At 42.3% G+C, this 25,938-nt stretch overlaps 1 protein-coding gene across 1 annotated transcript in view; it reads left to right on the top strand.

The window, feature by feature from the left end:
* The first annotated feature begins 16,407 nt into the window (after positions 1–16,407).
* The window catches only part of LOC140727244 (thrombospondin-type laminin G domain and EAR repeat-containing protein-like), an 87,267-nt gene continuing 77,736 nt past the window's right edge, over positions 16,408–25,938 (top strand). Inside the window, exon 1 of the mRNA XM_073044508.1 lies at positions 16,408–16,502. Coding sequence (XP_072900609.1) covers positions 16,421–16,502 — 82 coding nt within the window. The 5' untranslated portion in view covers positions 16,408–16,420. The remainder of the gene's footprint in view (positions 16,503–25,938) is intronic.

Here is a 25,938-nt window from a genome sequence, read left to right on the forward strand (position 1 = left end):
TGGTGAGAGGGTGTCTCCAAATGCAGAGATCTCTGGTCCGTCCTCCAAGATCAGCTGCATTATTTTTGTGCAAGGCAGCATCTTGGTCAGCGTCACCCACTGAAGCTGGTTCTCCACTAACCTAGTTACAGTGAGATCTTCCATACAGACAAACCGCTCTCTGTGCATCTTGGTGGATGCTCCATCTCACTCTTCGGACATATTTCCCTGCATATCGCATGGACCTTTAAACTAAAGCATTGGACAAAGGTACCATGTCTGCCAGAGAATGGAAATGACTAATTAAGGGTCCTCACCCACAGCCCCCCTCAAAGATATTAGAAACCTTGCACAATGATCCAGCTCGTAAAGAGACTGTCTTGTATTGCCAGAAACCCACATGTAATCCTGACCCTGGGTACTGTCTGTGTGGTAGTTGCATATTCTCCCTGTAACCCCAGGGTGTTCGGTTTCATACTACGTTCCAAAGACATGAAGTTTGTCAGTTCATTGGTCACTGCAAATTGCCCCTATTGAGTAGGCCAGGGGTAGATTCTAGGGAGAGTTGGTGGGAAGATGGGGAGAATAAAAACATGGGATTAGTGTAATATTGGTGTAAATGGGTGTTTAATCATCGACATGGACTTGCTGGGCTGTATGTCTCAAGGAAAATAACTCTAAGAATGCAAAAGTTCAGTACCATTTATTTAAACATCCAAGCGTTCTCTAACAGATCAAAGTCAAAGTAAGGTAATTATCAAATGACATACACTCAGTGGCCACTTTGCTAAGTGCACCTGTACACCTGCTCATTAATGCAAATATCTAATCTGCCAATCATGTGGCAGCAACTCAATGCATAAAAGCATGCAGACATGGTCAAGAGGTTCAGCTGTCGTTCAGACAGACAATAGAATGGGGATGAAATGTGATTTAGGTGACTTTGACTGTGGAATGATTGAATTGGATGGGTTACAGCAGCAGAGGGCCACGGGCATACAGTCAGTGGCCACTTTGTTAGATATGGGAGGTACCCAATAGAACGGATATGTCACCATAACCACCTTGAGATTAATTTTCTTGCAGGCATTTACAGGACAATAAATAAATACAATAAGAATTTATGAAAATTCATGGGCATGAGTCCCAAATCCTAAGGACTTTCTACAGGGGCACAACTGAGATCATCCTGACTGGTATGGGAACTGTACTTCCCTCGATCACAGGACTCTGCAGAGAGTGGTGCAGACAGCCCAGCAAATCTGTAGATATGAACTTCCCACTATTCAGGACATTAACAGAGACAGGTGTGTAAAAAGGGCCCAAAGGATCACTGGGGATCCGAGTCACCCCAACCACAAACTGGTCCAGCTGCTACCATCTGGGAAACAGTACCGCAGCATAAAAGCCAGGACCAACAGGCTCCAGGACAGCTTCTTCCACCAGGCCATCAGACTGGTTAATTCATGCTGATACAATTGTATTACTATGCTATACTGACTGTCCTGTTGTACATACTGTTTATTACAAGTTACTATACATTACACATTTAGACGGAGACGTAACGTAAAGACTTTTACCCCTTATGTATGTGAAGGGTATAATGAACGAAGTCAATTCAATTCAATAAACAAAGACTGAGAAAAAAGCAATATCCTAATGGAGACAAATAGTGCAAATAGAAATAAATAAACAATATTGAGCAAAGTTCTGCAAAACATTAGTGATCTCAAAAGGACCTTCAATCCACATCTACACCTCATTGATTCCATAATAAAAATAAAAACTGAAGATGTCGGAAATACTCAGTAGTTCAGGCTAACTGTCGAAGACCCTTTGTCAGAACTGGGAGAAGACAATAGAAACTTGTGAGGTGCATTGAGGCTGGGAGAGGAGGGTGTATGTTAAGCGATGAAACTGGGGTAACCATAGGGATCTGTAAACAATGTTATCTGATCTATGAGTGAATGGAAGGGGAATGGTTAGAGAGGGAGAAATAGACAAAAGAATGTTGGAATTACAAAATACAGAGCAGGAAGCCGTGCTCGGCAAACCAAAATCAAAGTACATATATAACACCATCGAAACATAGAAAACCTTCAGCATAATACAGGCCCTTTGGCCCACAATGCTGTGTCGAACATGTACTTACTTTAGAAATTACCTAGGCTTACCCATAACCCTCTATTTTTCTAAGCTCCATGTACCTGTCCAGGAGTCTCTTAAAAGACCCTATCGTATCCGCCTCCACCACCATGCGCTCATCACTCTGCGTAAAAAACTTACCCCTAGTATCTTCTCTCTATCTACTTCCAAGCACCTTACAACTGTGCCCTATAATACCGTGTACTACCTTGAGACAGTTTCTTGCAGCCATGTACAGAAAATAAAAAAAATACAATTTAATTTATAAAAACCACTATAAATAAACAGACTTACAAACAACCAATGTGCAAAAGAAGACAAATTAGACCACAAGACATAGGAGCAGAACTGGCCATCGAGTCTGCTCCCCATTTCATCATGGCTGATCCATTTTCCCTCCTAGCACCAGTCTCCTTCCTTCTCCCTGTATCCCTTCATGCCCTGACTAATTAAGATTCTATAAACCTCTCTGCCTTAAATATACGCAATGACTTCCATAGATTCACCACTCTCTGGCTAAAGAAGTTGCTCTCATCTCTATTCTAAATGTATGTCACACTACTCTGAGGCTGTGTCATCTACTCTTAGACTCCCCCACGACAGGAAACATCCTCTCCACATAACTCTATTGAGGCCTTTCAACATTCGATAGGTTTCAATGAGATTCCCAATTATTCTTCTGAATTTCAATTGGTACAGGCCAAGAGCCATCAAAAGCTCCTCATATGATAATCCTTTCAATTTCAGAATAATTTTTGTAAATCTCTTTTGAAGCTTCTCCAGTGTCAGGACATCCTTTCTTAGATAGGGTGCCCAAAACTGCACACAATATTCCAAGTGAGGGCTCACCAGAGCCTTATAAAGTCTCAACATTACATCCTTGCTTTTATATTCTAGTCCTCTTGAAATGAATGTTAACATCGCATTTGCCTTCTTCATCACAAACTCAACCTGCAAATTAACCTTTAGGGAATCCTGCATGAGGTTTTCCAAGTCCCATTCCACCTCAGTTTTTTGAATTTTCTATTCCTTTTAGAAAATAGTCTTTGCTTTTATTTCTTCTACCAAAAAGCATGGCCATAGACTTCCTGACACTGTATTTCATCTGCCACTTCTTTGCCCATTCTCCTCATCTGTCTAAATCCTTCTGTAGCCTCTCTGCTTCCTCAAAACAGCCTGCCCCTTCATGCATCTTCATATCATCCACAAACTTTGCCACAAAGCCATTAATTCCATCATCCAAATCATTGACATATAATGTAAAAAGAGTTGGTCTCAACACAGACTCCTGTGGAACACCACTAGTCACTGGCAGACGAAGAGAAAAGGCTCCCTTTATTCCCATTGTTTCTCTCCTGCCAATCAGTCAATGTTCTCTCCATGTTAATATCTTTCCTGCAATACTATGGGTTTTTAACTTGTGTGGCGCTTTGTCAAAGGGCTTCTGAAAATACAAGTACACAAAATCCATTGATTCTCAGTTGTCTATCATGCTTGTTATTTCTTCAAAGAACTCTAATTGATTTGTCAGGCAAGATTTTCCTGTAAGGAAACCACGCTGACTTGGCCCTATTCTATCATGGGCCTCCAAGTACCACAAAACCACATCCTTAATAATCGACTCCAACATCTTCCCAACCACTGAGGTCAGACATACTGGCCTATAATTTCCTTTCTTCTGCTTCTCTCCCTTCTTGAAGAGTGGAGTGACATTTGCAATTTTCCTGTCTTCCGGAACCATGCCAGAATCTATTGAATCTTGAAAGATCATTACTAATGCCCCCACTATTTCTTCAGTCACCTCCTTCAGAACCATTTGGTCCAGATGACTTACCGAGCTTTAGAACTTTCAGTTTCCCAAGCACCTTCTTCCTAGCAATAGCAACTTCACTCCCTTCTGCCCCCTGACACTTTCAAACTTCTGGCACACTGCTAGTGTCTTCCACAATGAAGACTGATGCAAGATACTTACTCAGTTCATCCGTCATTTCCTTGTCCTCCAGTACTACCTCTCCAACATCATTTTTCAGTACTCGGATATTTTCAACTGCCTCTCTTTTACACTTAATAAACTTTTTGGTTCCTTTTTAATATTATCGGTTAGCTTATGTTCATATTTCATCTTTTCCTTCTTTATGACTTTTTTAGTTGCCTTTTGTTGATTTTTAAAAACTTCCCAATCCTCTAACTTCCCACTCATTTTTGCTCTATTATATGCCCTCTCTCTGGCTTTTATCTTGTTTTGATTTCTCTGTCAGCCATGGTGCATCATCCTGCCTTTAAAATATTTCTTCTTCTTTGGGATGGGTCTACCCTGCACCTTCTGAATTGCTTGCAGAAACTCCAACCATTGCTGCTCTGCTGTTATCTTTGCTGGTGTTCCTATCCAATCAATTTTGGCCAACTATTCTCTCATGTCTGTGTAATTCCCTTTACTCCACTTTTACATGGATACCTCCGACTTTAGCTTCTCTTTCTCAGACTGCAGGGTGTATTCTATCATATTATGATCACTTGTCCCTAAGTGTCCCTTTACCTTAAGCTCTCTAATCAGTTCTGGTTCAATGCACAATGCCCATTCCAGAATAGATGGTCTCATGGGCTCAATCATGATCTGCTCTAAAAGCCATTTCATAGGTATTCTACAAATACCCCCTCTTCGGATCCAGTACCAATTTGATTTTCCCAAACTACCTGCATATTGAAATCCCCCATAACTATTGTAACATTGCCGATTTAGCAAGCATTTGCTATCTCACATTGTAATTTGTAGACCACGTCTTTGCTACTGTTCAGAGATCTGACACGAAACTCCCATCAGGGTCTTGCAGTTATCCACAATGATTCTACACCTTCAGATCCTACGTCACCTCTAAGGATTTGATTGTGAAAGAACAGAAATCAAAATAATGCTGAGAACGTAAGTCAAATTCAAAATACATTTATTATCAAAGTATGTATACTTTATACAACCTTGAGATTTGTCTTCTTACAGGCAGCTACAAAACAAAGAAACCCAGCAGAACCTATTAAAACTAAAGAAGATAGTCAAACACCTGACCCGCAGAGTGAAGAAAGAAAAAAAAAAGTGCAAACAAGGAAAGTAAGCAAATAGTATTCAGAACTGAAGCTCACCAACTGATAGTTGCGGCTGTAGGGTCCTTGAAAATTAGTCTGTGGGTTGTGGAATCAGTTCAGATTTGAAGTGAGTGAAGTTGCCCACACGGGTTCAGGAACCTGATGATTGAAGGGTAATAACTGTTCTTGAGCGTGGTGGTGTGAGACCTGTGACTCCTGTACCTTCTGCCCGATGGTAGTAGCAAGAGGAGAACATGACCTCAATGGTGGGGGTCCTGCTTTCTTGTGGCAGTGCTCCTTGTAAACGTGCTCATGGTGCAGAGGCCTTTGCCTGTGATGGACTGGGCTATGCCCATCACTTTGTGAAGGTCTTTGTAGTCAGGCTGAACTTGTCCTCCATTCCTAGAATAAAAGGAGGAGATATAGCTCAATGAACGGGGGATGGGGACTGCTCTTCCATCTGTAAAACACAGCTTTTCCCAAACAACCAGTCCTCGGTTTACATTTCTGGAAAATATTTCTATAAGCAAGCTTTCGTAAGTGAAAGAGGCTGGACAAAAATGCACAGTGAGTATTTAGCCATAGTGCATTTATCTGTGTGGAACGTTCATTAAAGTGGAAATAGCTTCAGAAATCAAAGGCCCAGACAAAGGAGAAAATGAGTAAATTGAAGTTTGTAAACTGAACTAATGGATTGTAGCTGTAGATCATTGTGATCCAGTCTGAAGGTGTAGCCAGTGAGTGAGCGTTCATGGTCCAATGTTACCAGCAAGCTGCACTAACATTGCCCACTCGTAACTTCTACAAGAAATTAGAACCTGTTCCTCCAATCCTACTTATTCTCTTTTGTCCCTTTACTGTTTTCCTCGCCGTGTTTTCCCAGCATTATGATAAAGCTCTTTCAGAGAGTTAATGATTCATGGTGTTATAGAGAGATACAGGATTTTCAGGCCTCTCAATTCACGCCAATCGTTGAGCATCCATTTTTAACACTAATCCAACCCTAAACCATTTATCCTCCCCATATTCTCATCAACTCAGGCTGCACACTCACCCACTAAGGGCAATCTAGAGCAGCCAATTAACCTACCAAGCTGCACAGGTGTGGATGGAAGCCAGAGCACTCAGACACTCACAGGATGAACGTGCAAACTCCCCACAGACAGCAGGATTGCACTCATTCTCTTACACTGTGAGCTGGTGGCTCTTCTACATGTGCCACTGTGCTGCTCAATTCACCCTGTTTCCTCTTTATCATTTGGCTGTTCCTTCCATGCATCTTAAATCTCACTGGTGTGTGGGGAGCAGACCCATTTTTGCCATTACTACACCGTGCACACTTCCCTCTGTGATGTTAGTGGATTAGACTAAGGGATACCTCCACTCTCCCCACATCTGCCCCAGTCAGAACTATATGGTCAATTCTTTTGATTATCTGAAAAAGCAGTGGGAACCACAGAAAGATGAGAAATAGGTCCCACACCACCAGGTTCAGGAACAGTTATCACCTTTCAACCATCAGGCTCCTGAACCAGTGTGGATAACTTGACTCAATTCAACAATGAACTGATTCCACAACCTATAGACTCACTTTCAAGGACTCTACAACTCATGTTCTCAGTATTATTTTTTTTTGTATTTGGTCAATTTGTTTTCCTTTGCATGTTGGTTATTTGCCAGTCTTTGCGGTCAGCCTTTGATTCTATTTTACTTCTTTATTCTACTGAGAATGCCTGCAAGGAACAGAATCTCAGGATGGTATAATTTTATTTATTTAGAGATACAGTGCAGTGACATATACAGATATGGTGACACGTATGTACTTTGATAATAAATATACTTCTTTGAACTTTAGTTAAACAGAGTGCACACAATCCCCAACAGATTCTCAGGAAACCTGTGAGAGTATTTACAAGTTGCTTAATGATGGCAAAATTTAGTCACTTATTTGTATCTATTTAGAGATACAAACTCTGTACAGCGGACACCCAAACTGAACTCTGAACTCGATGGGCTGTAATAGCATTGTGCTACTGTGGTGCCCTAACTCACTTCCTAATTCTCCTCTGTATTTAATGAATATTTCCCTTCTGCTTTGACCACAGGAGCTACCTGTCCGAGCCGGTGTGAGAAATTACACAACACTTGGGCAAAGAAGGACAGATCAGTTCTCTCTAGTGGCTAATATTTATTAGCGAATCAGATTGGCTCAGTGGTGCTATGACCTTAGCGGTGTGTGGTTCGTATTTCAGCTACAATATTTCAAAAAGGTATTCTCACAGTCAAATGCTTCAGGATTTTGATAGGTGCTATATAAATCTGATTTTCTTTTATAAGGCCACTGCTAACACTAATCATATTTGCCTATTTTTGCACATTGTGGATATATGTATTAAAATATTCCCACTTATGTTAATATATACCTTTCCTCCAGATGTTTTGTGGCTGGATGCATTTCAGATTTTGATTGTCATTATCTGTACCCTGGGGCACTTTTCACAACAGTTCAGGACTCCCTCAGTTAGTGATCAAGGTCCTCACCCACTGTGTGAGCCTCTACCTGTGCCTCACTTTGTTTGTTCTCTGATGTCAGTCAGGTGTTTAGTAAAGTTTTGAAAGGGTCCACATCTGACTCATGCAGAAATTCCACGGACACATCACGTCTCCAGGAAAGCTCTTTATGTCGAATGGGGCTGGCTCTTGGCTGCTGTGAAGTTCTGTTTGATGTTGGTTTCCATTTGCAGACTTGTTTTCCCCAACCCCCCACCCAATTTTGTGAGTAGTTTTACTGAACTGTTTCATTCCCACTGAAAGCATTACAGATGTGCTATTGTGCTGACCACACACACAGGGACCAGCATTACAGATCTCCTAGATTATGTAGATTAACCATTTGGCAGTGCCTTTCATCTAAAAGGTGACTTTAGCTTGCATTCTTCAAGGAGCGTTTTGCATTCATAAATGGGAAGAGTGTCGAGGACAGAAATAGAAAGTTTCTCCACCTGGTCAATGTTAATCTGAATGTCTTTGCATTATGGCATCTGTCAGAATCTCAAGACATCCTGGAACCCTTTACAGCCAACAAAGAACATGTTTTTGCTGTTGTAACCTATGGGAAATGTTGGAGCAAATTTCTGTGCAGCAGGGTCCAGGAGACAGCAGTAGGATAATGATCAGATGATCCTCAAGCCACAAGCACCTTTTACCAAAAGTACTACATTACTACTGAATGCCCAATCCACCAAATACAGACTTAAAAATTATTAAAATGTTTACCAAATAAATTTTTAGTGCAATAAAAATTAAATTTAGCTAACTTGCTTACTGCATACCTAATCAGAAGAACTGATCTCCCCCACGAGGCACAAAGAAGAAATCGTGTTTCCACCTCTTTAAAGGACCTGGATTCCTCTTTGTTCTCTTGCAATTGCTTATGACTTGTTTACTTTTGCAAACGCAGCAGGGCTTACTGAAATGCACACGGTTGTAGAACGAATTCTAATGCTTTCCTAATGTTAACAATGTAGAATGAAAAGACAGAATATTTACTTCACTATAATAAAATTTCATACTCAATACAGAATGAGCGGTCCTGAAGAGCTGTGGACTACGTGCCAGAGAGTCAACAGACCACATGCGGAATTCACTGAGGTATCAATCTTTCTCAGTGAAGAATTCATTGTTCTTTGGGTAGTACCAAGGAAGCATTGAAGGCCTGAGAGACCATAGTAGTGTCATGAAATTCTGGATACAGTGCCCTGTTTTAAATTAACCCATCCTTTCAGGTTGGGCAGAAGAGCATGTTGTCTATTGCAACTTAGCCTCTGCAGAGCTGGTAGTGAGCATTAATTTTGAGACCCTGCACAGCTGTAGATTATGATTAATTGAAGCAGTTTTCCAGACCACAATAGGAAGAAGCAAACAGTCTTGGTGTGGTGACTTGGTGTGTTGGTCATTGAGGCATGCTCGTGGTCTCACTGGGTCTCACTGGGTCCATCCAGCTCTCAAGTACCCATCTATACTAATCCCAACTTCCCACACGGAGCCCACTGCCTTCTATGGTGAGCCATTTCAAGGGCCAAAATCTTCAGGGTACCTTCTCTGCCAGCACTTCTGGCAAATTTCAACCTGAATGAAACAGCTCCTCTGTAGTTCTGATATCTTACCTCACCTAAAGTCCTCTGGTTCTAAGCACCTCTGCTCAGGGGAAGTGCTTCTCACCATCCTCCCTCTCCATAGCCCTCATAATATTGTACACATTGGTCTCTCTCAGCCTCTTCCACTCCTGAAAAGCACAAACTCAGACTACAGCCAATCTCTCCTCATAGCTATAAACACTCCATCCCAGGTGACATCCTGGTGAATCTCCTCTACAGCCTCTCCTGTGCAACATCTCCTTTGGTGAGATGATCAAATCTGTACACAAAGTTCAAGCAGTGGCCTAACCAATTTTTTAAAGTTCTACTAAAACCTCCCTGTTCTTATATTCTATACCCTGGATATCAAAGGCAAGCATCCCACGTGACTTCTTCTTTGTCCTTTCTACATGTGCTGCCACCTTCAGGTCTATGGACTTGTACACCAAACTTTCACTGTTTCTCAATCCTCCCTACGGCCCGGCCATTCAGTACGTATGTTTTAGCTTTATTAGGCCTTTTAATATGTAGTACCTTACATTTGTCAGGATCAAATTTCTTCTGTCATTGTTTTGCCTGCCTTACCATCTCATCAATATTGTGCTGCAACCTCAGACAATCCTCCTTGCTATCAACGATATCAATTATTACTTATCATCCCTTCTGCAGTGATAACATTAGGGTGTAGAATGAACAGGAAAGGTCCGATGCCGTTCCGTGTAGTCGCCACAGGTCATAGGCTTCCAATCACAAAAGGAGTTTTCAACCTTCACTCTCCGTCTGCAATCTCCCAACTTTCCTTGGATCCCATCAGCCCCATGTGGGATCCCACCAGAGGCCTTATGGAAGTTAATGTTGACTACATCAACCTCATTGCCCTCATCAATATCAGAATCAGGTTTATTATTACTGACATTTGTTGTGGAATTTTTATGTGCATCTTCAAGTTCCTGCACCTCTTTTCTGATGGTATTAATGAAAAGAGAAAATATATTTTTACTCCATCAAAAAAATGTAGTCAAATTGGTTGAATCGTCTCGGTAAACTGCCCTGGCTATAGGTGGGTGTCTGGAGTATTGGTGTTGATGGTGGTGGGGGTGGTAGATGATGTTCAATTAAGGAAAAATTAGCTGGGGAGGCTACAGTAAAAGAAATGAGGGAATGGAACTGACGGGGTTACTCTGGGAACTGGTATAGATTTCAGAATTAGAATCAGAATCATGTTTATTATCACTGGCATGTGAAGTGAAATTTGTTAACTTAGCAGCAACAGTTCAATGCAATACATAATATAAAAGAAAAAAATTAGTAATAATAAATAAAATAAAAAATAAATAAGTAAATCAATTACACTATGTGTACATTGAATAGATTTTTAAAACGTGAAAAAACAGAAATACTGAATATTAAAAAAGTGAGGTAATGTCCAAAGATTCGATGTCCATTTAGGAATGGGATGGCAGAGGGGAAGAAGCTGTTCCTGAATTGCTGAATGTGTGCCTTCAGGCTTCTGTATCTCCTACCTGATGGTAACAGTGAGAAAAACGCATGCCCTGGGTGCTGGAGGTCCTTAATAATGGATGCAGACTTGAAGATGTCCTGGGTACTTTGTAGGCTAGTACCCAAGACGGAGCTTTCTAAATTTACAACCCTCTGCAGTTTCTTTCGGTCCTGTGCAGTAGCCTCCTCCCTCCCATACCAGACAGAGATGCAGCCTTTCAGAATGCTCTCCATGGTACACCTATAGAAGTTTTTGAGTATTTGTTGACATGCCAAAACTCTTCAAACTCCTAATGAAGTATAGTCACTGTCTTGCCTTCTTTATAACTATATTGATATGTTGGGACCAGGTTAGATCCTCAGAGATCTTGACACCCAGGAGCTTGAAACTGTTCACTCTCTCCACTTCTGATCTCTCTATGAGGATTGGTATGTGTTCCTTCGTCTTACCCTTCCTGAAGTCCACAATCAGCTCTTCCATCTTACTGATGTTGAGTGCCAGGTTGTTGCCACGATTTGATGGGCTACGTGGCCTTCTTCTACACAATAGCAAAGTATAAATGGAGCCTGGAATTAGATCTGCTCACTTGCTTTCCTAAAATGCTTCAGAGGATCACTTGGGTTGCTTTATAGTCTCTTACTCCTTGGCTAGGTTTTTGATATTCTTGTTTGGACCACATGGAGCAAAGAGGACAGTTTGGGCTGTCTGCATGGCAAACAGGCAAAGGAGGCTCAGTGGAAGGTGCAATAGGAGGTTTAAAGCATAATGAGGAGAGAAAAAACATACTCCCCTTTCTCATCAACCAGAGCATAATAGCTGTCAGGAAAGGTTATGGATGCTGGGCTCCTTATTTCAAAGACGGAGAAGGTGGATCTGAAAGAGGTCTTCAGAATGAAGAGGTTTATTTACTTATTTCGTAATGCAGTCCAAAGTAGACCCTCTGTGTCCTTCGAGCCAGACTGCCCCAGCAACTGCACAACCCCCATTAACCCTAACCTAATCTTGGGACAATTTGCAATGACCAATCAACCAATTCAAATCTAGTGGAACCAAACAGATCCTTCTGTTCCATTGTCTTAATAGTGGATCCTGGTATAATCCCTATAATTGATGTTAATTTAACTGTCATTTCTTTCTCTCCTCTTTGAACTTCTGAACTTTCTTAAATAGTGGAATTACTCTCAATAACTTACAACCTATAGAAATCATTCTAAAATATGTGGAATTTTGGAAGATGTTGATTAATGCATCCTTTTTCTCCATTGCCCCATCTTTCAAAACTCTAGTATGTGTATCAGATCTATTGACTTTCAATTCCATTATTTCTCCAGTACTACTTGCTTAATGATTTCTTGATTTCTTTAAGCTTCTTATTTATAACAGACCTGTAATTCAACACTCTTTCTTATTCCACAAGGATTGAAACAAAATACAATATACTGTATGTACAATTTTCCCACCATATCCTTATTTTCTGAAATAATTTCTCTTGTTTCAGTACATATAGGTCACACATTAACGTTTTGCAAATCTATGTCTTTTTACATATCTGTAGAAGATTTGCAGTCTATCTGTTTTATCACACTAGTCTCATATTCTACTTTCCTTCTCTTATCAATGTTTTAGTCCTCGTTTGCAGACTTTTGGAATTTTCCCCATCAAGCTGAAGAAAATGACTTTTCACAATTGTGTGCGATCACTAAATTTGTTTTGGATTTATCATCACATTGACAAAAAACAGCCATTTTCAGACTTTGGGTCATTTCCTTCTGTTATGTATTTGTCGCAAAATTAGAAACACATGCATAAAGAAATTGTTTAGAGTTTCCCTTCAATTAAGTAACAGAGATCTTAAAGTGACTTTTCACATTGCAAATACAACTTTACAGCCTGCTTGGGTCATTTATTGCGATTCCTGTTTCTAATCATGTGATTTTGGAAAGTTAGTGTAAGTTGTTCTATGATGACTTTGGAAGGTCAGTACAAGAATCCCTTTGTTCTGTGCTGAAGATCATAACCAATACAAGTATCTTCCTGCATGCATTTCATCCTTGCCATCCAATTCAATGGGAACCATCTGTCCAAAATGGGTTGACTTTGTTCTTTCCTGTGCAGCGGGCTGCATAAAGTAATTCCATTGTTCTTGTCCTTGACCCTGCTGATCTACATAAGTTTGGTAGGTCATGCCTGTCTCAATGTAATTTGTCAAACCCATCCCTGAGTTGGTGTGAACATTTGAGAGTTAATATTCTACATCCCAGATGGTAAAATGATGGTTTTATTCTGATGTGTGCTTGCTAAGGGCACTCTTTAAAGGGGCAGCTCATTCATCAAGACACAAATATTAGGGGTTGAGTTCCCACTTTGGAGTATTGTTGAGTATGCTTAGGCTGGTAGGGGCTGGGAAGTTGTGTAAGGAATTGGTTCCCCATGGTGTCAGATATTTATCATGTTACCTTAACCAAGAACCCATATTTTCCATATTTCTTACTGTATCTTCTGATGACACAGGAGGTGGTGATTTGGCCCATCAAGACTGTACTGATTCACAGAGCAATCCCATTCCCTCATTAATTTTCCCTTTAATCTATTATTCCTAATTCCTTTCAACTCCCTCCACATTCTGTGGTTATGAAGAGCAAGTTATGATTAATCTATTAATCCACAGGTAATAAAATGGGATTAGTAGAAATGGGAGCTATATGGTCAGCTTGGACTCAGTAGGATAAAGGGCTTCTTTCCCTCTTCGATTCTTTGATTCTATACTCCATTAAAGAAAATGCAAGCTATACGATGGATAGGAAAATTCTATAAGTAATTGGCATATTGGTAGAAGGACAGATTAATCTTTGAAGCACAGTCCTGTCACCAGAACTGTCAGGAAAAATACAACAAAAGAGTCCAAATAACCTTTGAAGAGTGCCTAGGATGCTCCAAAGGAGTTTACAGTCACACTTGTAGGAAAAACTCATTTAAGCAAAGCAAGGTTCCTCAAACAACAGGTAGTGTTCTAAAGATTTAGCTTTAAGGGATAAATGTTGGCCAAGACATTTTGAAGAGTTTCTGTGTTCCTCTTGAATGAATGTTGTGGGATATTTTATGTCCCACTCAGCACCAAACCTGCCAGCTTTGTTTCTCACATTATTACAGCAATCGCCCTTCAGAAACAATGCCATGCACTGTGCAGAACTCTGAGTCAGAGCTCTGTTCCTCTTTTATTCTCAGATACGGGCACTGAGGTGCATACAGGTACACAGGGTGGCAAAGGAAGCTTTGGCACGCTGGCAGCCATTAGTCAAGGCACTGAGTATAGAAGTTGAGATGTTATGGTCCTGTATAAGATGGTATTGAGGGATACCATTAAGAACATAGAACATAGAAATCTACAGCACATTACAGGCCCTTCGGCCCACAATGTTGTGCCGCCCATGTAACCTACAAGCTGGAAAGCTGGAAAGACTTGCAAGGATGTTGCCAGGACTGGGTTATAGGGAGAGGTTGGTCAGGCTGGGACTTTATTCCTCGGAGTGTAAGAGACTGAGGGGTGATCTTGCAGAAGTGTATAAAATCATGAGAGACATAGTGAATACACTTAGTCTTTTTCTGGGTTTGGGGAATCAGGAACCAGAGGGCATATGTTTAAGGTGAGAGGGGAGATAGTTAATAGGAATCTGGGGAGGTGACTTTTTTCACAGAGGGTGGTACATATATGAAACTAGGTGTCAGAGAAATTGTTATTAATGAGGAAATTACCTTAATAACATTTAAAAGACATTTGGACTGGTCCATGGATGGGAAAGGTTTAGAGGGATATGGGCCAAACTGCTGGCAAATTGGATTAGCTTAGGTGGTCATCTTGGCTGGAATGCACAGGATTCCTTCAAGCAGCCTACTTGTCTGATTGCAGTTTGTTCCTGAATGACAGCCCTTAGAAATGCGGCAACCAGCTCACAATGGGCCAAGCACAGAATGGGTAGAATGAAAGCGTACAGCAGACCGTGTGAAGAAGGGTTGTGGGAGATGCGGAACAGTCGTTTTATACAATAGGTTGGGCTGTAGGTAGTGTGTCATGCCGAATGAGTATGGCGTTCAGTGGCGAGGATGTGGAATGGGGCGCGGTGTGAGCGGACAGTGAGTGGAATGGGTGTAGCACAGAATGAAGAGGGTGTGGAGTGCGTGTGGTGTAGAATGGCTGACGTCTGGAATGGGTGGATGTCCCCACTAGTAACCGCTAACCACTGTGTTACCCGCTGGTTACATGTACCATAATTAAAGTGCCATATTGTACTGACTAGTAACTATCATTTGCCTTTATTAAACTTAACTGGTTACTGTATCCACAGCAAACTTCCCTCCCCGCCACCAGAATCGCGTTTAATATGATAGAAACCGTTCCCAACACCCACCATGAGCTTCAATACCTTGATTTTACTGTATAAACGGGATCAACACATTTCCACCCTCGATAATCAAAGGACAGAAATAGCAGATACATTTCACAAGAAAAGGGTGTTACTTCGGCAGTGTGGTGGGGTCTGATTCGCGTTGCTCGGAGAGATGGCGAAGAGTTCTCCATCTACACCACATTGCAGTCCGTTTAAATTTTATGCGTGAATTTATAAACGGCATAAGCAAAAATTCTTCCCGATTGATGATAAATCATAGGAAAAAGGTAAAAAGTTTTTTTTTTTGCTTTCAACACAATTGTGATCTGACAATACGGCGTGAGTAGACTTCCGAGGTGGGACTAGCTAAATATTTGGAAAGAATCGTTGCTGGCCTGTGAGAGTGGGTAGGTAGTTCTAACCGGGTCTCTCATGGTCTTCGCGAACTCTGTTCGATTGATAAGCACTTCCACTTTGAGACATGCCACGAGGAACATGACAACGAACCGTTGTTCCACGTGAACGATCCTTGGGTGGAGGGAAATTCGTATTACGTTATCCCTCTCAGCCTCCACCTCTGTTGCATCTTGAGCCTGCCGACATGCTGACAAGCTCGCACCCCCACCGTCCACGGGGCGAACTGAGCAGCTGATGTGAAGCAGGTGGAGTCTGTGAGCCTGGAGAAAGGCGCCGAGAGCCCAGGGTAGCAGAGTTACTCCACTGCTTGGAGACCCGGCCGCTGCAGATACCGGCTTCCGAGGCGGTGGCGGTTCCGGTGTCCTCGGGCGGAAACCCCGACCAGGAGCTGACTTGGCTGGAGGGGCATTTTGCATTGCTGATGTCATGAAGGGAGGGCAGACCGTCTGGAACTTCACCCCACCCGCCGGGACTCCCGTCTAAAAGAGGAGTTGACAGCGAACCAATCAAGTCTCATCACTGCTCAGTGCCTTCATTCTTCAGAAGCGAAGCGACTCCAAATCCGAACAGGTGAGCCGGAGGGAGAGTTCCCGCTTTCTCCCCAGCCTCGGGATCAGAGATGGTCGGAGAGGCGAGGTCCGGCCAGCTGGTCTGCGCGCTCCGACAGCCTCCCCTGTGATGCAGGAGGCGAGCGGGAGCTGCCTGAATTTCCCGGGGCTTTCGGAAGGGGATGGTCGGACAGGAGGGCTCCGGTTTATGGATGTGACTCAGAAATCCTGATGTCTGCTTACCTGATGATCTGCGCGGTCCTGTACTTGGGAGTGGACATCAATCTGGCCGGAGGGCACGGTCCGTGCACAGGTGAGCGCTCACACGCGGATGGGGCAACCGGAGAGGGGCGTGGAGGGGGACCCGAGACCACAGGGAATGTGACGGACCGCGGCAACGCGTGACAGGTGGAGTTGGAAGCAGTGTAGATAACAGCACACCCAAGGCGACGGATAACGTGCAGTCAGCACTGACCGTATCCGTATGAACTTATTGGTGTGGCATCGAGGGTGGTTTACTTCTACCCTGGTTTGGTGGGCTCCGAGGTGAATGATTGGTGTCGGTATCGCTTATTATTGCCACCTGTACCGAAATACAGTGGAAGGTGCCCCCTCCCCCCCGGGCAGGTCAATCCGCACGTAGTAACTTCGTGGCCATTGGAAAGAAACACAATGCAGATCAGAGTGTATCAGTTATTGAGAGGGTGCAGTGCAGGTGGGCAATTCAACTTTATTGTCATGGGCATTGGGGATAAATACCACGAAAACTAGCTTTTCCTAGCATTACAAGAAGTACATTACAAGATGAGGGCACGCATAAATTAAACGTAAATTATACGACAAGCTAAACAAAATGACAATTCCGCGAGTACATAAAGTGCGAGGGTAACGATGAACTAGACTGGGAGATCAAAAGTCGCCTTTTAGTGTATGAGGGCTTCATTAGAATCTGATAGAAGCCGGACTGAAATGGTCCTTGAGTCTAGTGGTACTTTTGCCCTCAGACTTGTCTCCGACGGGAGAGGGGAGAAGAGAGAATGATCCGAGTAGGAGGGGTCCTTGATTATGTTGGCTGTTTTCCGGAGGCCTTGGGAGGTTTCGACAAAGTGAGTAGAGGGGCGGCTGGTCTGTGTACACAACTGCAATTCTTTGAGATGTTGGGCAGAGCAGTTGCCATGCCAACCTGCCAGTGAGGGTGTTCTTCCGCAGAAGGAGGGGTTAGGCCATTTCTCAGGTGCGCTCCTTTCGCCTCGGACCCGGTGTTACTGTGTGCTTACGAAACTGGATCCCAAATGTTCCTTCTCCACTTTGAGTGCTTTTGCCCCACTGATTCCCAGGAGACTTGTGCACGGCTTTGATTTTTTTGTTGTTGTCTTGGTAACCCCCTCATGTAACAGAGCTCGAATCAGAGTGTGAGGGCTCTGGTGTCAGGCGCCTGAATGTTGTGGTCAGCGGATGTGTAACTAGGAATCAGGATGCTGGGGCTCCAGGTCTGGGAGAGGATGCTGACGTTAGCTCACTTGTCCTTTCACCGAATTCAGAGGATTCCATGGAGACATTTTGGTGATACTTCCCAGTGCCTCAAAATACCTACAGCAGGTAGTCCGGATGGCAGAAACATGTAGGAGATCAGTAATCAATGCTCTGCAGTAACATTACAGTCCCCCAGTAATGAATGGCTTCTGTTTCTACAAACCTCAGTAGGAAAACACACAAAATCATTTGCTGTGCTAACCATTCCTCCACAGCACTGTAATGAATAGCATCAAAGGCACAATTAGTAAAAGTGTAGAGCCGGAATTCCCATCCTGGGGTCCATGACATTAAAATAAAGGTTGGGAACTACTGGTGTAGAGAGAAGGGGAATCTAGTTCTACCACTGACAAAGGTATGGATGTAACTCCGAATTTTGGATTTTGTAATATCATGGGAGCTCAACCGTAAAAAGGTGTTTGCAACCCAGGTGTGTGGTCTGTAATGAACTTACTACAGATATAGTGTGACAGTCCAGACTGAGACTACAGTTTCTGCTGTGTGTTTGTGACAGCTGAGAGCATACTGTATCCGGTGTGACAGGAGATGGTCAATAGAACAGGTGAGAACACAACAGAACACTTTGAGATATGAAAGAATGAGGCAAAGCACAATATAACACATTGGAATGAGACAGCAGTCTTCTGACAGTTGGGAATGAGGCAAATAAAAAGTTTACCTAGAGTGAATGTGCTAGAGGAGAGTGCAGCTACATCCTGCCTGCCTTTACTTGGCTGAAGTGTGGAGGGTTATCCCACCCTCCTGCAGGTACTGAGGAAACACCACTCCCAGCGTCTTTCATGTTAGAGTTAAAGTCACTTTATTATCAAAGTACAAATATGTCAGCATACGATACCTTGAGATTAATTTTCCTGCAGGCATTTACATGAAAATAGTAGAATCTATGAAAAACTAGACATGCATAAAGGCTGAAACAACCGATGTGCAAAAGAAGACAAATTTTGCAAGTGATAAAAAATAATAATAATACTAAGAATGTAAGTTGTAGAGTACTTGAAAGTGAATCTGTAAGTTATGCAGTCATTTCAGAGTTGAGGTGAATGAAATTACCCATACTGGTTCAGGAGCCTGATAGTTAGTTGTAGGGTAATAACTGTTCCTGAAGCTGGTGGTGTGGGACCAAAGGCCTCTGTACCTCCTGCCCAGTTGTACTAATGAGGCTTGATGGTGGGAGTCCTTGATGATGGGTGCAACTTGCTAGTGGCATTGCTCCTTATTAATGTGCTCAGTGGTAGGAAGGCATTAACCTGTGGTGGACTGGGTTGTATACACAACTTTCTGCAGAGTGTTCTGTCCCTGGGCATTGGTGTTACCATACCAAGCTGCGATGCAACTAACCAGTATATTCTCCACTGTGCATTTATAGAAGTTTGTCAAAGTTTTAGTTGACTTGCCAAATCTATACAAACTTCTAAGCAAGTGTTGGTATTGTGATGTGTGTCAGAACTGTGAGATCTGTAATACCCCCCCCCAATTCAGAATCAAATAAAAAATTAAACAAATAGTAAACAATGAAAACATTTTAAGTAAGGTTAGATTTGATCAAATAAAAAATAAAATTATCTCAAAACAAATCAATGTGACAATCAGTTATTAATCAGTGAGGATCAAACCCTTACTGCATCAGAGGTGAGAATGAGATAGAACACAATGATTCTGGTGAAAACCAGACAATTGTTGTTGGCAGGTGGGATTAAAACAGTGAAGGGTTTAACAGGTGAGAGGAGACAACATGTACAGTGTGCGAGGAGCAGGTGGGGAGGGGAAAATAATATTGTGGCGTGAGGGTGTGAGTGGTGAGTGAGCAGTGTGTGATGGGTGGGGATGAAATTTTACCAAGTGTAACAGGTGAAAAGCATTTGTAAACAGTTTTTCAATATAACTGATGATATAATGTAAGAGGTGCAAACAAAAATAAGAGCAAGTTGAATGAGAGTGGAACAGTTACTGATAAGATAGGTGACAAAGAAAGGAAGACCTGCATTTACTGTATATGGCTGATTTCATATCTATGACCTCTTCTGCTTTACAGCCAATGAGGTACTTTTCAAACTGTGGTTATTGTTGTATCACTAACATAACATTAGAAATAGAGCAACCAATTTCTGTACATGCAAACCCCTCAGCTAGCTACCACAATTAGTTCCCACACCTACGACAGTTAGCCCCCACAATGAGCTTCCACATTAGGCCTCACAATTAGTTACAACAGTCAGCTCTCACAAGCTGCCATTGTGATAATGAGCCATTAAACTATTTTCTTAATCCCAATCTTGATTGTGGCATGAATATTGTCTAACACCCACCCCCCCACCCCCCGTTCTTTGGAATCAAGCTGTGAGGCCACTACATCTACTTGAGATTCTCGTTTAAAGTCCCATCCAAAAGACCCAAGCCCTGAACTCACTGGCAGATCTCTGCTGGCCAATCTGTCTTTATGTTCTGCTGACAGACTTTGCACAGTGTCCAGCAGTGAAGAATGAACTTTGCCCAGAATGGATACAAGGAAATTTTCTCCCGGATCATCTTTTAGTTGAAAACTGGCAGAGGATTCAATGTTTCATTTATTTTTATACAGATTTTACTTGTGTCATCAAAACAGGTGTACACGGTTTACAACTGTGTATGCGGTTTCAGTACTTTAATTTTTTTTTTAAAGTTTACTTATCACAAATTTTAAAATAAATACTATTTTAAAAATGCTTTGGAACATTGTAAGTATTCAGAAGCATTCCACAAACTTAATGGTTTTGACAGAGGACAAAGCTGACAGACTGGCCTTGCCTTGTGCTGTAGAATATTCCTGGAGTTTCTGGTTGACCTGATTACCTCTGTGACAATGTCCACTCCTGCTTTCCAGCTGCAAAAGAGTTAAATGTCAACATCTGGAATCCAAATGATGGGTACGGGTGACTTTCTCATTAAACAGAATTTGGCTTAAATACAGTGTGGGGGATGAATTCAGTAAATATGTAATGTCACAAGTAAGGAGGGGCAATATGCATTGTGAAGAAGAAACAATACAGATTGCAACAAATAATAATCTGGCACGCAAGACAGGGAAGTCCATACATCAAAGGGTCAGAGTACATCAGTGCAAAGATTGATGATATAAAGATGTTGCTGCAAAATGCGATGATGTAGAAATTGACATAGCAGAGTCAGACAGTATAACCATATAACAATTACAGCACAGAACCAGGCCATCTCGGCCCTTCTAGTCCGTGCCGAACGCTTACTCTCACCTAGTCCCACTGACCCACACTCAGCCCATAACCCTCCATTCCTTTCCTGTCCAAATACCTATCCAATTTTACTTTAAATGACAATACCAAACCTGCCTCTACCACTTCTACTGGAAACTCGTTCCACACAACTACCACTTTCAGAGTAAAGAAATGGCCCGTCGTGTTACCCTTAAACTTTTGCCCCCTAACTCTCAACTCATGTCTTCTTGTTTGAATCTCCCCTACTCTCAATGGAAAAAGTCTATCCACGTCAACTCTATCTATCCCCCTCGTAATTTTAAATACCTCTATCAAGTCCCCCTTCAACCTTCTACGCTCCAAAGAATAAAGACCTAACTTGTTCAATCTTCCAGGAACGGGGGGGGGGGGGAAATTGCAAAGGGTGATGAATAAAGGATTTAAATGCACACGGTATATGGAATAAGGTGGATGATTTAATAGTGCATTTAGGGATTGGCAGGTATGACGTTGTGGGCTTCACTGAGTCGTGGCTGAAAGAAGATCATAGTTGGGAGCTTAGCATCCAAAGACACACTTCATATCAAAAGTACAGGCAGATAGGCAGAGGGAGTGGGCGGCTCCAGTAAAGAAACTGAAATCAAATTCTTGGAAGGAGGTGACATGGGGTTGAAAGATGTCGAATCCTTGTGGGTAGAATTAAACAACTGCAAGGGTAAAAAGAGTCTGATGGGACTTGTATAAAGGCCCCTGAACAGTAGCCATGATGTGGGGTGTAAATTAAAATCGAATATAGAAAAGGCATGTAAAAGGGAGCAATGTTCTGATAATCATGGGGAATGTGTATGCAGGTAGATTGGGAAAATCAAGTTGGTGATTGATCCCAAGAGAAGGAATTTATAGAATGCCTCTGAGTTGGCTCTTTGGAGCAGCTTGTGATTGAGCCAAACAAGGAAAATGCAATTCTGGATTGGGTATGGTGTAATCAACCAGATTTGATTAGGGAGCTTAAAGTAAAGGAACCCTTAGGAGCCAGTGATCATACAATAATGGAATTCACCCTGCAGTTTCAGAAGGAGAAGATAAACTAAAATGTATCAGTATTACAGTGGATTAAGGGGAACTACAGAGTCATGAGAGAGAGCTGGTCAAAGTTGATTGTAAGAGGACACTATGAGGGATGATGACAGAAAATCAATGGCTGGAATTTCTGGGAGCAATTTGGAGGGTGCAGGATAGATACATCCCAAAGAAGCAGCAGCATTCTAAAGGGTGGAATAGGCAACTGTGGCTGACAAGGGAAAATTAAGATATTGGAGCAGAGTAAGGCCCATTGAGATTGCTCCACAATTCCATCATGGCTGATTTATTATCCCTTTCAACCCCATTCTTTTGCGTCCTCCCTGTAAACTTTGATGCTCTGACTAATCAAGAACCTATTAACCTCCTCTTTAAATATATCAATGACTTACCCTCCACAGTCATTTGTGGCAATGAATTCCATAGATTCACTACCCTCTGGCTAAAGAAATTCTCCCCACATCCACTCTGTCTATGCCTTTCAATATTCAATAGGTTTCAGTGAGATTCCCCTCATTCTTCTAAACTCCAGCAATGCACTCCTCATGCATTAACCCCTTCATTCCTGGAGTCATTGTTGGGAACCTCATCTGGAGCGTCTCTAATGTTAGTACATCTTTTCTTAGATGAGGGGACCAACACTGTTCATAATACTTAAGTGTGGTCTAGCCAATACCTTATAGAGCCTCAGCATTACTTTCTTGCTTTTATATACCGGTCTTCTTGAAATTAATGCCAACATTGCATTTGCCTTCCTTACCACCAACTCAACCTGAAAGTTAACCTCCAGGGAAGTCTGCACAAGGACTTCCAAGTCCCTCTGCACCTCTAATTTTTGAATTTTCTCCATGTTTAAAAAATAGTCTATGCCTTTATTCCTTCTACCAAAGTGCATGACCATATACTTTCCTAAACTATATTCCATCTGTCACTTTTTCGCCCATTCTCCTAATCAGTCTAAGTCCTTCTACAGCCTCCCTACTTCCTCAACACTACCTGCTCCTCTGCCTATCTTCATATCATCTGCAGACTGGGCCAGAAGTCTATCAATTCCATCATCCACAAACAAGAGAGAATTTGCAGATGCTGGAAATCCAAGCAACACGCACAAAATGCTGGAGGAACTCAGCAGGCCAGGCAGCATCTGTGGAAAAAAAAGTACGGTCAACATTTCAGGCCGAGACCCTTCTACAGGATGACACGACAGGAATTCCGTCATTCAAATCATTGGCATATAATGTGAAAAGGAGCGGTCACATTACCTACACCTGTGAAACACCATTAGTCATCGGCAGTCAATCAGAAAAGGCCTTCTTTATTTCCACTCTTTCTCTCCTGCCAGTCAGCTGATCTTCTATCCATGCTACACACACAAAGCACTGACGGAACTCAGCAGGGCAGGCAGCATCTATGGGGAAAAAAGTAAACAGTCGATGTTTTGGGCTGAGACCCTAATGCCAGGCACCATCTATGGAAAAGAGTAAATAGTTGACGTAAACAGGATTGATGAAGGGTCTCAGGCTGAAACATCAACTGTTTACTCTTTTTCCTAGATGCTGCCTGGCCTGCTGAGTTCCTCCAGGATTTTGTATGTGTTGCTTGGATTTCTAGCATCTGCAGATTTCTCCCTTGTTTCTGTCCATGCTAGTATCTCTTCTGTAATACCGTGGGCTCTTATCTTGTTAACAGCCTCATGTGCGGCACTTCATCAAAGGCCTTCTGAAAATCCACCCACCAACTTTCCTTTGTCTATCCTGCTTGTTATTTCCTTAAAGTTAAAGACAGGATAAAAGCAAAATTGAGGGCATGCGATTAGTGGGGATCCAGAGGATTGGGAAGCCTTTAAAAACCAACAGAAAACATTTAAATAAGCAATAAAGAGAAAAAAGATGAAATGTGAAAATAAGCTAACCATTTTGGAATGGCAGATCAGATTTGATGGGCTGAATGGCCTAATTCTGCTATTATATCTTATGGCCCTATGGATATTAGGTTGATAAAACATTCCACTACAAATAACAAAGACTCATTGCATGTGACAAAAAGTGAAAATGACACAATAAACACTGTGATAAACGAGAAGTTAAAATGCAGCTACAGTGAGCACAGAGGCTACAGTAAGATAGTTGAGAATTGAATGATATAATTTTATTTAATTGTTCAGATGTGGTGAGCATTTAATGTCCAACATAGTTGCCCTGGAGAAGATGGTGAAGAGCTACTAATTTGAACTGCTTCAGCCCTTCTAGGACAGATACTGTCACAATGCTGTTAGATGTGAAATTCCAGGATTTAGACCCAGCAACAGTAGAGGCAGCGCATTTCCAAGTCAGGGTGGTGGAGGGAAGCCTATAAGTAGTATTGTGATCATTCGTATACTCTTGTCTGCCTTGGTGATGGAGGTCTTTGGTTTAGGCGATTCTTTCAGAGTGACCTTGATGAGTAATTGTAATGGATTTGTGAGGATAGTCCATACAGACAGACAGACATACTTTATTGATCCCAAGGGAAACTGGGTTTCGTTACAGTCGCACCAAGAATAGTGTAGAAATATAGTGATATAAAACCATAAATAAATAAATAATAAGTAAATTATTCCAAGTGGAAATAAGTCCAGGACCAGCCTATTGGCTCAGGGGGTCTGACACTCCGAGGGAGGAGTTGTAAAGTTTGATGGCCACAGGCAGGAATGACTTCCTATGATGCTCAGTGTTGCATCTTGGTGGAATGAGTCTCTGGCTGAATGTACTCCTGTGCCTAACCAGTACGTTATGGAGTGGATGGGAGACATTGTCCAAGATGGCATGCAACTTGGACAGCATCTTCTTTTCAGACACCACCGTCAGAGAGTCCAGTTCCACCCCACGACATCACTGGCCTTACGAATGAGTTTGTTGATTCTGTTAGTGTCTGCTACCCTCAGCCTGCTGCCCCAGCACACAACAGCAAACATGATAGCACTGGCCACCACAGACTTGTAGAACATCCTCAGCATCGTCTGACAGACATCAAGTCACCAAGCACTGGTGATAGAAGCAATGAATGTTTAGCTGCCAAACGGGGTGTCAATCAAGTGTGTTGCTTTGTTCATGACTGTGTCAAACTTCTTATGAGCTTTGGAGCTGCACTCATCCAGGCAAATGGAGAGCACTCCATAAGGATTTTGAATATGGATATAGAGAGTCAGGAAGTGAGCCAACCTTGTGGGGATACCCATCTGCTCTTCCAGTCAACGTATTTATTTGCGATTTTCATCTTGGGTGTCACTTAGAATGTTAATAGTGGGAAACTCAGTAATAAGGATGACAATGAATAGCAGAGATAGGTGGTTAGCCTCTGTCTTGTGTCTTGTGGTGGTCACTGTCTGCCACATTTATAGTAGAAACATTCCTTGCCATGGTTCATTCCATGCCAGCCAGTTGTTTTGATCTTTGAACACACAGACATAGAATGCCTCATTTATTGAAGAATTGTAAATGGAACAGGTCATTAGCTAATGTAGGGGGAAAAGTCAGTACAGTGGCACACATACAAGTTAGGCCATTTATGTCTTATGGTCTTAATAGAATATAAAAGCAAGGAGATAATGCGGAGGCTTTATAAGACATTAGTCAAGCCACATTTAGGGTACTGTCAACAGTTTTGGGGCCCCATATCTCAAAATGGATGTGTTGTCATTGGAGAGAGTCCAGAGGAGGTTCACAAGGATGATTCCAGGAATGAAGGGGTTAACATCTGCCATGCTGTCTGCCATTCCATCATGGCTGATCCCAGATCCCACTCAACCTGCCTTCTCGCCATATCCTTTGATGCCTGACTGATCAGGAAATGATCATCTTCCACCTTAAACTAGGCCTCCACAACAGTATGTGCCAGAACATTTCACAGATTCACCACTCTGTGGATAAC

This window comes from Hemitrygon akajei, chromosome 5 (genome assembly GCF_048418815.1).
Source record: "Hemitrygon akajei chromosome 5, sHemAka1.3, whole genome shotgun sequence".
Taxonomy (NCBI): domain Eukaryota; kingdom Metazoa; phylum Chordata; class Chondrichthyes; order Myliobatiformes; family Dasyatidae; genus Hemitrygon; species Hemitrygon akajei.